Source organism: Crotalus tigris, unplaced genomic scaffold, assembly GCF_016545835.1.
Source record: "Crotalus tigris isolate CLP2741 ecotype Arizona unplaced genomic scaffold, ASM1654583v1 scf7180000018395.510130, whole genome shotgun sequence".
Taxonomy (NCBI): domain Eukaryota; kingdom Metazoa; phylum Chordata; class Lepidosauria; order Squamata; family Viperidae; genus Crotalus; species Crotalus tigris.
Window position 1 is genome coordinate 15,735 of NW_024096979.1, and position 14,940 is coordinate 30,674.

At 42.6% G+C, this 14,940-nt stretch overlaps 1 protein-coding gene across 1 annotated transcript; it reads right to left on the bottom strand.

Annotated features, from left to right (window-relative positions):
* Positions 1–671: 671 nt before the first annotated feature.
* On the bottom strand, positions 672–14,589 carry LOC120311908 (histidine-rich glycoprotein-like). The gene is made up of 7 exons (XM_039351979.1): positions 14,323–14,589; positions 9,897–10,007; positions 8,224–8,311; positions 6,180–6,346; positions 5,066–5,179; positions 3,497–3,586; positions 672–1,579 (listed from the first exon to the last, which is right to left on the bottom strand). The coding sequence occupies exons 1-7, from the start codon at positions 14,515–14,517 to the stop codon at positions 752–754; spliced, it is 1,593 nt and encodes a 530-aa protein (XP_039207913.1). The 5' UTR covers positions 14,518–14,589; the 3' UTR covers positions 672–751.
* Between the last annotated feature and the right edge of the window lie 351 nt (positions 14,590–14,940).

Below are 14,940 nucleotides of genomic sequence, written 5' to 3' on the forward strand. Positions count from 1 at the left end.
CTCTGATATTTATCTCTTGTGGTTACTATTCTGATCCTGAGTTAAAACGCCTTATAAATCAGATCAGATAGATAAACTCAATGGAAATGATTGTAAAACAAAAATATATACATATTTATTCAGAGTGAATACTTGCATGTATGACGGTTCCTCCTGAAATAATATACATCTCTGTTTATTCCCATAGGTGAAAAAATGATGCTCTCTTCATACCATCTTTATAGCAGGGTCATCGGGTGACATCTGATGGCCCATGCTTCTCTCAGACAAAGACATTCCAATCTGGCTTGTGTCCAGGAAGTCTCCCAATGCCCTTTAGAAACTCCTCCCACTGACCCATTAACATGGGATGACTGACTAGCTAAAACTACATTTCCCATAAGCCATCTCTTAAGGAGACAGCACTTAACCCAATAAATGCCATATATTCTAACATACAGATACATACTCTCTAGTTAGGGTTACATAGAGTTATACAATCCAGAACACTCCCCGCTTGGAAATTTACATTTCCACTACTAGCTAACTGAAAAAACATAGCATTAAGGCATGCAATACTCATTGTTAACTAACTTGTGACTAAATAGGTAAAATATAGTATCAAACATGCATAACTATAAAGTAAATATAAAACATGCACAATTATAACAGAAATAAGACTGGGAGTCATGGAACAGTTACCACTTATGGGGAATTTAAATTAAAATCAACACATATGAATGCAGATATTATTTTTTCCATGAAAAGCTTTTTACTGTTCTGATGGTGTAGGGAATAAAGACAAAAATCTTGGCAAGAGGTCATGTTTGGGCTTCCCTGGGCATGACTTTGATCCCTCCGGGAAAGGTTGTATTGTATGTTTTCCATGTCTTCCTTGGTCAGGCAAAGGATGGTCAAGAAAGTTGGCACCAGGAGCTTGGAGGACATCGTGTTCATTCAAAATTGGAACATGATGGACTGAGCCCACACTACTATGATGGAAAGAATCTTGCTCTTCTAAGGACTGGCTTTCTTCTCTTTTATATGCAGTGTCATTAGACCTGTGATGATGGTGGTGGCAGCGATGCCAGTGGCCACATTTAGGAAACCTCCCACATGGCCGTGGGTGATGATCAACTGGTCTATGACGAAAAGGTTGGAGAGGTGGAGGCCCAGGAGGTGGTGGTGGATATTTACTAGGAGGAAGATGAGGGGGACCACCGGGAGGAGGAGGAGGATATTGGGGCCCTGGAGGAGGGGGAATGTCAGGATGTTCCTCTTGTGTCTGCTCAGAATTATGGTTGCCCTTGGGACCTGCAGGACCAGCTTGATAATGGCCAAGAATTGGTGGGTCTCTATACTCTTGGAGGTGTCCAGGATGGTGAGAGTGATTGTGTTGTTGTTGATGATGATGATTATGATGGGGGTGACAATGATGGTGATGGTGGGGGTGATGAGGGTGATGATGATGATGGTGAAAAGGATGATGTTCATGTGGCCGATATCTGCATTCACGCCCAGTTACATTGCAATGATGATGGCCTTCTCCTGAATCATGGTGGAAGTGGTGAGGATGATGATGAGGGGAGATGCTGAGAGTCTTTGCAAAGGAAGTTAAAAGAACAAGCCATCATTTATGATTGTATGGAACACAAATGAGAATTAGAAAAAAGAAACCAAGTTAGTTTAGGTATTTTGCAAGAAAAATGCAAAATAACTAAATCAAAGTAATATATCAATAAAAACCTCCCTTTTTACTAACCTGTAATCCTATAATTCAGGGTAGAGTCGGGGCAACTGACCGGAGCTGAGCGTTTACTGGCCAGATGCCCTTCCTGACCCCATGGGGAGTTCACAGCAAAAGTATTTAATAATTCACTTAAATATATAAATGAAAATATACAGTATATGAAAGTACCTCGCAATCATTGGCCTGTTTACTGTTACATTTGTCGTATGGGATTGAACTGAATGATCTGATTATGAGGTATTGCACCACTCTTCAAATGCAGATACAGACAGTCCTTGAATTACAATCACAGTTGAGCCCAAAATTTCCATTGCTAAGCGAGGTAGTTGTTAAGTGAGTTGTGATCTTTTTTGCCACAGTTGTTAAGCGAATCACTGCAGTTGTTAAGCGAACCGTGCATTCATTAAGTGAATCTGTCTTCTATCATTGATTTGCTTGTTGGAAGCTGGCTGGGAAGGTTACAAATGATCACAAATGACCCAAGGACAGTGCAACCATCATAAGTACATGCCAGTTGCCAAGTCTCTGAATTTTGATCATATGACAGTGGGGATGCTGCAACGATTGTAAATGTGAAAACCGACCCTAAGTACTTTTTTCAGTGCTGTTGTAACTTTGAACAGTCACTAACCAAATGATTTGAAGTTGAGGACTACCTGTAGTCCTTAAATTACAGGTGCATTTGGGACTGGGATTACTATCCCTAAGTGATGCAGTTGTACAGTGTGATGTCATGTGACTGCATTCTTAGCAATGGCAATCCCAGGGAATCCTGGTTGCTGTTGTAACCCCAAGATTCGTGCGTTGTTAAGTGGGAAGCAGTGGAAGTTCAGGTAAGGAGTGCAGTGGTGACTCAAGGTTTGTTGTAGGGAGTGTGGGAGGCTGTCGAAGGCTCTGGGAGGGCTGGTGTAAGCCGTGTGTGCATGGGGTGGTCTGGGCAAGAGAAAAAGTGAGAGTAACTTACTGGAGCAACTGGTGACCTTGCCTGTTGGCTTTTCGATTGTCTTTGCTTGTGGAAATAGCAATAGCAACAACATTTAGACTTACATACCTCTTCACAGTGCCTTATAGCACTCTCTGGGTGGTTTACAGTGTCAGCACATTGTCCCCAACAATCTGGGTCCTCATTTTACCGACCTCGGAACGATGGAAGGCTGAGTCAACCTCGAGCCAGTCAGGATCAAACTCCTGGCAGTGGGCAGAGTTAGCCTGCAATACTGCATTCTAACCACTGTGTGTCACCAGGGCTCTAGAAAGCCAGCAGGGAAAGTCACAAACTGTGATCGTGTGACTATGACTCTCTCTCATGTCATCCTTGCAATCCAGGCATCCTAGTGTCCCGATTGTGATCACATGCCTGCTGGGGTACTATGATGGTGAGAACTTTGAGGATCACTTGTATGCCCTTTTTTTTCCAGTACTGCCATAAGTTTGAATGATCACTGAATGAATGGACACAAGCTGAGGACTACCTGTTTCATCTGTTTTACGGTAATAGTGTACTTTCCTTATTTGGCTGATACCAGCAGGGAGGTAGGAGATGGGAAGATGAGAGAAATCTGGGGATCCAGTGTGACTAAGGCTGCAGTCTTTTGGGAAAAACCTGAGTTGTGGGTAAATTGTAAAATCCTCCCCTTTTTATAAAGACTTTTGAAGAGGAGACTGAGATTGTTCTGCATGCTGTGATTCATATTCCTGCTGATGGCTACCATTGCCCTTAAGGCTATGTGTTTTTCCTCAAAGCTGTTAAATAATTTGCACTCTTACCTGAATATCATAGATTTCACAGGAGTCTACTTGAACCACATCTGGGCTTTGTGTCTCTTTAACAATTCTTCCTATGCAAAATCCCAGATTCTACAGAGAAAAAGAAATGATAACACTTGTGATAGTATTGAATTTTTCTAAATTTGATACATATGTCATCTTTCTCTTTCTCTCCCCTCCTTCCCTCCCTCCCTCCCTCCTTCCCTCCCTTTCTCTCTCCCTCTCCCTCTCCCTCCCTCTCTCTCCCTGTCTCCCTGTCTCCCTCCCTCTTTTTCTCACCCTCCTCCCTCCCTCCCCCTCCCTCCTTCCCTCTCTCTCTCTCCCTTCCTTCCTCTCTTTCTCCCTCTCCCTCCCTCCCTCTCTCTCCCTCCCTGTCTCTCGGTCGTCATCAACATGACCACAACTGAGACCAGCATTTCTGTTGTTAAACAAGATGGTTGTTAAGTGAGTCATGGTTAAACAAGATGGTTGTTAAGTGAGTCATGCCCAATTTTATGGCCATTTTTGCCACAGATGTTAAGTGAAGCACTGCAGTTGTTTAGTCAATCATGTGGTCTTTAAGCAAATCCGGCTTCCCCCATTGACTTTGCTTCTCAGAAGCTGGCTAAGAAGGTTATAAACGATGATCACCTGACTGCAATAATTATGGGACTCCTTATTAAATTAGTATCTAGATCTGCTATTCTCTCCTTTAGAAGCTACAGTTTGAGCAAAGTTTAAATGCTTTTCTCTCCGAGGCACATGTACTAACCCTCTGGTCCTTATACAACTGCTACTAAGATACATTTGAGGATCTATAACAGGCAGTTTGTGTTCTAACTTTTCTTGCCCAATATGAAAATTCTGTATCGCAACTACCTACTTTATTCCTGCAGTTTATTAGTCAAACCAAGATCATGGCATCCGGCCCTCTCAATTCCTGGCAAATAGATGGGGAAGAAATGGAGGTAGTGACAGATTTTATCTTCCTGAGCTCCAAGATCACCGCAGATGGGGACTGCAGCCAAGAAATTAAAAGACGCTTGCTCTTGGGGAGGAAAGCTATGGCAACTCTAGACAGCATACTAAAAAGCAGAGACATCACCCTGCCAACAAAAATACGTATAGTCAAGGCCATGGTTTTCCCAGTTGCAATGTATGGCTTTGAAAGTTGGACTATAAGAAAGGTTGAGCGCAAAAGAATCGAGGCCTTTGAACTATGGTGCTGGAGAAAAGTCCTGCGAGTCCCCTGGACTGCAAGGCGATCAAACCGGTTAGTCCTAGAGGAGGCCAGATCCTGAAATTGAAACTCAAGTACTTTGGCCACCTAATGAAAAGGAAGGACTCACTGGAGAAGAGCCTAATGCTGGGAAAGATTGAGGGCAAGAGAAGAAGGGGACGACAGAGAACGAGGTGGCTGGATGGAGTCACTGCAGCAGTAGGCGTGAGCTTAAATGGACTCCAGAAGATGGTAGATGACAAGAAGGCCTGGAAGAACGTTGTCCATAGGGTTGCAATGAGTTGGACACAACTTTGCAACTAACAACAACACCTTTTGTATATATTAAAGTTCTTGGCTTCTCAACTCACAGCTTTTCCATCAGGCAGGAATTCACATTGGGAAACGCTTGCTGGGTCAGTATTTCTAGGGCATTTTGTTTCTTTTATGGTGAATTCAACAATGAATACCGTACGACTGGCCACCTGCATAAAATAAACAAAACAGTGATCAAATTACAACCAACTTTTCCAATATTACACTTCATTTTGGCATTAGCATCTAAGGATGACTACAGAGCAGATGTAATTTTTTTCACCTAGGAAAGTTTTAGAAAAATCAGGCTATTCCATGGGGTCTGTTCTAAATCAGAATAATCCTAGGCATAAAATAGGGGACGAGTAAAGAGGATTAAAGATGCCACTTCTTGACTCTGCTAGTACAATACAGTAATGACACTATGAAAGGGTTTTAATACAGTTAAGATATGGGTTAAATTTGATATGCATTTCATTCATAAGAATAGCAACTACAAGAAGGACATTTTTAAGATGAAAGGAAGGAAGAAGAGAGAGAGAAAAAATAACAGAACAGAATAACAGAATAACAGAGTTGGAAGGGACCTTGGAGGTCTTCTAGTCCAACCCCCTGCTCAGGCAGGAAACCCTATACCATTTCAGGCAAATGATTGTCCAGTCTCTTCTTAAAAGCTTCCAGCGTTGGAGCATTCACAGCTTCTGGAGGCAGGTTGTTCCACTGGTTAATTGTTCTAACAGTCAGGAATTTTTTCCTTAGTTCTAGGTTGCTTCTTTCCTTGATTAATTTCCACCCATTGCTTCTTGTCCTGCCTTCAGGTGCTTTGGAGAATAGCTTGACTCCCTCTTCTTTGTGTCAACCCCTGAGATATTGGAACACTGCTATCACGTCCCCCCTCGTCCCTCTCTTCATTAAATTAGACATACCCAATTCCTGCAACTGTTCTTGATATGTTTTAACCTCCAGTCCCCTGATCATCTTTGTTGCTTTTTTCTGCACTCTGTCTAGAGTCTCAACATCTTTTTTACATCATGGCGATCAAAGAGAGATAGAGTAGTGGAAGGTGATTAAGGGGAGTGGATTTTCCACTGCTGATTCTTTCTTTCCGTACACCTTGGGAAACAATTTTTACATAAGCCTACTGATCCACGGGAAAACATGGATACATACTGCGCTGATAACCTTTTGGACTTTCTCCACCTTGAAATAATTTGACACATTGCTCCCCAGGCTGTACTTCTCTAAAATCTTGTTGGCTTCTTCAGTGTGCTTATCAGTGTCTTCTAGAACTGTTATTCTTACAGGGCAATCCTTGCATTCATATAGTTTTGGTGGAACTGTTAAAAAAAAAAAGCACTGTTATCAACACTGCAGCATGATTGATCTGAGTTGTCTTCACACATTCAAGCTGGAACAAATTAGTAAAAAATGAATCTTCCAATGTAATCTTTGAATACTAAAGTTCTCAAAAAATGTCCCTTTTAAATTTTTGATATCACCTAAGTGATAATATCTATTACCACCCTGCTTCTGCCATGAAAAATTAAAATTCAGAAGTCTCATGTCCGGCAGTGAAAACCTTTCCCTCGCCCATGGTAAGATATGATGTTCATTTTTCTAACAGCATTTCTATTTATTTTGTTTATTTATAAAATTCATTGGCCATCCATCTTACCATAGAGCAGTGGGGGCGAACCTATGGCACGGGTTCCAGAGGAAGCACTTGGAGTCCTCTCTGTGGGCACACGTGCCGTTGCCCCAGCTTTGCCTCCTCCTGCGACCCCCTCTTCTCCAGCAGCCCCCATGAAGGAGAGTCGCCCTCGAAAGTGGCCCACATGGAGCAGCGCAGTCAAGGACATGGCAGCTGGGCAGCGTAGACAAGACTCTGCCCTCACGCCCCATCATACAGTTGATGTTGCAGGGCGCTGGCAGAGGGTGTGGCTGCCATAGTGCTGCTGGACTACCTTGGCAATCTGTGGCGGGCCGTGGAGGCGATGAGTGGTCCTGTGGGCAGGGGGGGTGGGGGATGGGGGACAGAGTGGGGGCAGGGCAGGAGGATGGAGTGGGGGTGGGGCCAATTTTTGGGCACTCGGTCTCTAAAAAGTTCACTATCACTGCCATAGAGTAATTCTGGGATGTTTACAATTGTGTAAAATCTAAAACGTAAAAAGTTAAAAACAAACATTAAAACCGAAAACATATGGGGAGGGCGGGGGGGATGGGGGGAGGTGGGATCTATTATTACTCAATCAACCACCTCTATTGCTCTGTTGCCCCACAGTGAGCCCAAGCTGACTGACAAAGCCACATCTTTAGGCCCTTACAAAAAGATAGGAGGGTTGGGGTCAATCTGACATGGAATAGGGCAAGATGTTCCAGAGGGCAGGAGTCAAAGCAGAGAAGGCCCTCTTCGTGGATCCCACCAGCCAGAATAATCAGGCTGACAGGACCCACAGCAGGCCTCCTCTGCCGGCATGAGTGGGTCGGGCCGACCCCAGTGGGGTGAGACAGTCCCTCAAGTAACCTGGACTATCTATCAGTTAATACGACTGCAATTTCTGAGGTTGTGCAGATGAACTGGTGAAGTATTGAGATAAGCACATAAAAGCAGTCCTCCATGTTTATCTGAGACCAGGGGTATCCATGGAAAAGGGTCCAATGGATATGAATACCCCCCAAAAATTGTGGCTTTGATCAGGACTGATTTTTTGACCCTCCTGTTATAGGTACCTCTTTCTATAACCTCAAGTCCTAACCCACTGTCATATCTGCCTTTCCTCAAACTGCAGTTGAATGTCTTGCTTTGATTCTTGCTTAATGCATCGATACATTTAGATGATAATTCTTGTCTGTCTAGATCTTTCTTTCTTTCTTTCTTTCTTTCTTTCTTTCTTTCTTTCTTTCTTTCTTTCTTTCTTTCTCTTTCTTTCTTTCTTTCTTTCCTTCTTTCTTCTATCTATCTATCTATCTATCTATCTATCTATCTCATCTATCTAATTTAAAACTGAAAAAATTGTTTAAAGGAAGTGGCATTTGGTATGTGTGTACAGACTTGTCATCATCCTCTGAAAAATCAGAAGCATCAGACTTTTCCCCTCAAACTTTTCTAGAAGACAAAATTGTACATTGTCTGAAGGTGCAAAAAATAGCCCTCTAGGTTACTGAGATGCTTCTTTATTTGATGTTGAACTTGTAATTTAGAAGATGTGAATACCTGGACTGACAGTGCAGTTGTATGCATATAGCAGTTTTCTTTTGGAAAGTTCATTTATATACACAACAGCCTTACATTGTCCCAAATCCTGGAAAAGACATAAGAAAAGGCATCAGTTCCAAACTGTATTTTACAGAAAGACAAAAGTCACTAGAAGTTGACTCCTAGCAATGTCCTGGCAATGATTATGCAATGTTCTTGGTACTAGTACGACAAGCTTGATTTACCATGTCCTTCTTTCCAGAGTGGATTTTCAAGTTCCCTTCTTAGTCTATAACAGTGCCTCTCAACCTGTGGGTCGGGACCTCATTTGGGGTCAAATGACCATTTCATGGGGGTCGCCAAACTACGCTGTCCGCCATTTTTTTCCCTTTTCCCTAGCTGTCCTACTCCCTCTTATTGGTGGCCACACCCACTTGGGGGTCACCACAACATGGGGAACTGTATTATGGGGTCACGGCATTAAAAAGGTTGAGAACCACTGGTCTATAAGCTTGTTTTTCTTGGATCTTCTATTCAAGAATTAACCATCCCTGACCCTGCTTGGCTTTCTAAGACACCCAGGGCAGTGTAAAGGTTAAGACTAGTGAGAGGGGAAATGAGCAATTCCGAGCTTAGAGGAGGACATGTTGTAAACATATCCCAAGGCCTCCAGTTGATTTGCCAAAGTTCTGTTAATTCTGAAAGATTACAGGGAGAAGTCTAAAGTTTGAACCCTGGAGCGTAAAATATTGAAGCTTCTGGCTTCTCTGCATTTGAAGCTTTATTATTGTCTAAGATCAAGATTCTAATCTAGCTAAGTTGTCTCTATGGGTTGAGCTAAGTGTAGTGAAAAGCTCAAACAAACTTAAGTGTGTGAAGAAGTGGCATTTGGTGCCAAAACCAGGTATGAAGACTGACATCTATTGAGGAGCTGCTACTTGCTGAAGAATTATCCAGGAAGAATGTGTTTATGGAGTCACCTAGAGCCACACTTAGCTCAAAGAGTCCTTATCTTTAACACTATATCAATACATAGCCTTATATCAAACATGCAGATGATATCAGATGGGGAGTATAAATGTGGAGCACTTTGGGCCCTCACTCAAGAAAAACCTTTTTCTAAAACTTGTATTTGTCGATGAGATTATGGCAGTACAAATGATGTGTTAACGTCATATTTTTGTTGGTTTAGTCAGGGGTAGGCAACCTTGGCTTTTTTATGACCCATGGACTTCAACTCCCAGAATTCCTGAGCCAGCCATGCTGAGGGGAAAGGGAGAGGTTTCCAAGCTGAGCCATGCTGGCTCAGGAATTCTGGGAGTTGAAGTCCACGAGTCATGAAGGGCCATAGTTCCCCCATGCTGGCTCAGGAATTCTGGAAGTTGAAGTCTACCCATCTCTGAGTGGCCAATTTGAAAAATACAGGCCTAGGCCAGGGATAGGCAACCTTGGCTCTTTTATGACTTGTGGACTTCAACTCCCAGAATTCCTGAGCCAGCCATGCTGAGGGGAAAGGGAAAAGTTTCCAAGCTGAGCCATGCTGGCTCAGGAATTTTGGGAGTTGAAGTCCATGAGTCATAAAAGAGCCAAGGTTGCCTACTCCTGGTTTAGTGGTAACAAAAGCAGGACTTTCCACAGAAGTATATTTCAAAGAGTTGATGTTAGGAAGAAAAGAGATGGCCATTACTTGCCATTATACTTAAGAATGGTCTGTGTCCACAGGATGACCAGCGTTTTCTGGATATTACAGGACACTGCGTTTCCAAGACCTCCAAAGTTAGGTATGCTATGGATGCATTTTTCTGAAATGGGAAAGAACAAGAGTGAAATGGAAGAAAATCAGGCATGTTCTGCTGAAGATGTTCAATAAACTAAGAGGTAGATTCATTAAAAAAATAAAGATAAATTTTCATTTTAAAAAAGTAGCTCACAATCTAGTGTTTACACATGATAATGTGGATCTTGAACCACAGCAGTGAAAATCAGTATTGCTGATTTCCAGGTGCAACATATATGCTGGTTTCTGCTTATTGCAAACGCGCACATAAATTCGTGTTTTGAAATGCTTGATTTCCTCAAGAACTTCCTGAGAAGGATTAAATAGGATGACATTCATCCGGGATTATTAAAGGTCGTTGCAATCCCACTTCAAATTATGAAATAAATGAACAAAGCAAACAGCAGAGAACAAGGGTGAATTATTTGATTAGGAAGCCACCTGATCAAATTGCCACACTAGAATCGGATTTCCATATCAATGCGAATTTTTAAAAAGCAATGAGAAGCCAGCTTGGATGATTTCTGAATGGTGCATATCATATCAGAAACTGGTTCCCATCTGTTCAATTCCAAATCAAATAAATAGTTTTAATTGTTTTTGCTTGACTTGCACAGTCCAATTCATGGTCAAATCTTCGATGACAGGTTTATTTAACCCTTAGAAAGAGAAAACTCGAATTGATTTCTGCACGTCTGACATTTTTCGTGGTTGGTTTTCTGGCACTTGCAATTATATTCAGATGGCTCTGGATAGAATAGCTAGATCAGGAATTCCCAACCCCTGGGCCATGGCCCACTACAGGGGCTGTGGCCTATTCCCAACCAGACCGTGTGAGAGGTGGGCTAACGCACAAGCTTGCATGTATAGCTCATCTTGCAGAGTGGGGGGCCAGTGGGTGTGCATCCGCATGTGCAGCTCAACGTGCAAATCAAGCTGTGCATGCATGCTTGTGTGCCAGCCCACTGCTTGCACAAATCAAGCTGCACATGTGTATGCACTGGCCTGCTGCTTGGGTGGCAGGTTCCCCTCTTCCCCCTCTGCCGGGCCGTCAAGCCACAGAGGTTGGGGACTGCTGAGCAATGATTGTCTTTGTTGTCCTTCAGAGACTTCCCCATTCTCTGAGGCACCCCGGGCTCTACTTCCTGTCCCTCGGAGTCCCCGAAGGCCTTAGCCTGCTTCCCACCCAGCTACTCAGCCACCCAAGGGAGCCTAACATCAAGTAGCAGAAGCTGCTGGTGCATGGAGGGCTGCTAGGATTTGCAGGCAGAGGCCTGCTTCCCCCTCAGTCACCGAGGGATTTGCAGAACTCAGCCTGCTCCACAGCCAGATCCAGGGCCCAGCAACACCCAACTTACCATTCTGGCCTGTCAGACTGGTAAACGGAGATGATTGGCTTGTGGTCTGTTGCTCAGAGACGATGCCCAATTAAATCCACTGGCCACAAGACACTCCTTGAGCAAAATTCCTTTATTGATGCACAACAGCAAAGGGGTTGCCTCCAAAGAGGAGGAGGAGTTGTCATACATGGCTTTTTGTAATTTTTCATGGGAAACAAGTGCTGCAATTGGTTACTTGTTAATGCGCAAGCAGACTTGATTAATGCCATTCCCACATGTCTGTGGTGTGTATTTTAAGATGCTAATGAGCCTTTCTGGGGCAAGGGGGGGGGTCTGACTATCTAGGACAGATGGGGGGTGGTGATGATGATATTGAGGCTTTCCCTGAATCTTGCAGAACTTGACACTGTGAAGGGACCAAAAATGTAATCTTTTATGTATAATCCATCTTTCCTGTATAACATAGTCCAGCCATTGTTCATTTATTTTGTTTTATTCTGATCTTGAGTTAAAATGCCTCATAAATCAGAACAGACAGATAAACTCAATAGAAATGATTTCATAACAAAAACATATTTAATCAGAAATATTACTTGCATTCATGAGGGTTGCCTCTGATAATACATCTCTGTCCATTCCTATAGGTGAAAAGAATGATGCTCTCTCCATACCATCTTTATAGCGGAACAAAGTCATCGAGTGACATCTGATGGCCCATGCTCCTCTTTTTACAAAGACATTCCAAACTGGCTTGTGTCCAGGAAGTCTCCCAATGCCCTTTAGAAACTCCTCCCACTGACCCATTAACATGGGATGACTGACTAGCTAAACTACATTTCCCATAAGCCATCTCTTAAGGAGACAGCACTTAACCCAATAAATGCCAGATATTCTAACATACAGATACATGCTCTCTAGTTAGGGTTACATAGAGTTATACGATTCAGAACATGTTTGCTTTCTGTAGGTGCTCCAATGTAATGTAAATTGTGCTGAGCAAAGAGAAAGAAAAGCTTTCTGTTACTTTAAAAATGTTACAGTAGCGTTCTTTTTCCACCCCCTTTCTCCTTGGGTAGTAAATGTATTCCTTTGCTTCTCTACGGTGGTGCCTGCAAAGGAACAAGTTAAGTTTCTGGGCTAATTACCAGCTAGCTATTGAGCTATTGGGTATTCAGAGCTTAGAAATGCAGAATTGCAACATGCTTGATAGATAAGGAGAGTCAAACGAAAAAGAAATTTTTAGATGTGCAAAACCCTTGCAATGTTAAGGAAAAAAAAGTGTATTAGTTATAAAAGGAAGAACTTTTTGATTAGGACGTGCTCATTCTCTTCTGTCTCACAGTGTGCTTGCATGTGGCAAGAGATTGGGACACCCAGCTTATTTACTTTGATCAAAGGAATAAAACTGTTCTTTTCAGTAGCTTTGTGTTCAGAATTTTTTTGGATTTATTGGAATTCTGAGCTAAAAACCTTACAACATCCAGGGCTTTTTTTCTCATAGAATGCCCAGAATGGTGTTCCGGCACCTTTTTTTGGATGGAACCTTGTAAGGTAGGCAAGGCGGGTTGTATGATGTGTGTGAGTTCCGGCACCATTTTTTTTTTTTAGAAAGAAAGCAGTGACAACACCTAACACTGCTTTGGATATTTTTAGTTAACGTTTACTGTGTTCCTTCATTCCAGGATCGCATCTTCCTGAAACTGTGACCATAGTTGCTAGGACATCTTTTTGAAACTTGCTTTTAATTTTCTTTTCCTTCAGGCCGAGGCAATGCAAAGCCCAGTTTTTCAACAGAAGCTGCCTCATGACAACTAGATACTATTCTGCAAGCCGGTATTCTTTTTGTGATCCTGTAAGGGCTGTGTGTTTGTATGTCTCTCTCTCTCTGTGTTTTAAGGAAGCTCCACAGACTCCACAAATAGATGGAGCAGGCTGAATCCTGCAAATCCTTGGGTTGGCTGAGTGGGAAGCAATCCATAACAGTTCCTAATGGATGGAAAGCCTCTGCTGCCAGACTTTAGTTTCCATTGGGTGGCTGAGTGACTGGATTGGGAGCAGGCAAAAGCATGCAGGCATTCAGAAGAATGGAGGGGGGAGATAGGTGGGGGGCTACTACCTGTGGTTGGTTGTAAACAACTGCAAAGGTACTTCAGTGGTCTTAACTTTGAAACCAGGTGATAAGTAGCTTTGGGGAGGAGGGGGTCTGTTGTAACTTTGACCGGTCGCTAAGGGACCAGTCATAAGTCAAGGACTACCTGTATTGCTTTTTTTTCTCATAAATTGGTGGAAAAGAAGAGATTCTAGATTCCTCACCTTCACAGTGGCATATTTTATATTTGTAGTTTAAAATTAAGCATATTTTAAAATTAAGCTCAAGTAAGTTTACAAGCTCCCCCAATTAATTAGTAATGGTTTTTTTTTAAAAAGTTATTTAAAAGTGCCATTTCAAAAAACAAAAACAACTCCTAAGTGACACAAACAAGTACTTCCAAAATGATCACACCATGCAGTCAAATAATTATCTAGTGCAGTGGTGGCGAAACTATGGCACGGGTGCCAGAGGTGGCATTCAGAGCCCTCTCTGTGGGCACACGTGCCGTCGCCCCAGTCCTAGGCCTTCAGCTGGGTTTTATAAAACCTTTTCACTTTAGGCCTCCACCGCCGTGTGCAAAAAAAAAAAAAAAAGGTTCAATCAATCAATTTCAACTTCTCGCAGGAAAAAAAAAAGATCTTGCAAAGTTGGAATTGATTGATTGAACTTTTTAGTCCAACCCAGACTGCTGTTACCACCGCAGCCACGCCCACCCAATGGGCCATGCCCACCTGGCACCCGACGATGCATAAGTGGGTGTTGAGTTGCAGTTTGGGCACTCGGTGTCTAAAAGTTTCGCCATCACTGATCCAGTGGTTGCATTAAATCAGAATATTATGACAGACATGGACTCAATGCTGGAACCAGGCCCCTATCAGTGACGAGCCAACCACAGCTATGGTACTTACCACATGTTGAACGTGAGCATCAGCAATACGGAACAGGGTAAAAATGTAGCCTTCTTTGCGATGTTCATTGATTAAATTCAAAGCCACCTCTGCACTCTTCTCTATTCTGGCATCATTGCAGTCTTCAGGGACTATCAAGGCTTGACAGGATGTGGTCCATGCCGCAATAAATAGAGCACAGGCTAGCAATTTCATTTAGGCTATGCAATGATTTGATCCTCTCAAGTCATCAGATTGGAGCTCTTTTGAGCTGATGCTAGAAAGCCAATTCCATAAACTCAAAGGGATGTTTATTTTTTGGTGGCTCTGATCTCAAGGTTCTTGACCCAGTTGCCTTGATCCCTGGTTAAGCTAAACAAATGGAAAATGATTGATGGAGTAAACAAGAGGGAAAAAGGTTCCCAAATGAGGGATTAATATCTGAACCAATGGCTAAAATAGCATGAAACTCCAGTACTGGGATACAGGAAGAAAAAAGTAGCTTGCATAGATTTGAAGAGTAGATCCCAGTATACAGAATTCTGTGATGGTTGAATAAGCTACGAGATAGTTCAAACGTGAACTACTTTTATGCATCTGGGTTTTTTTCTGTGCAAAATTGAAGTTATCTTGCCAATA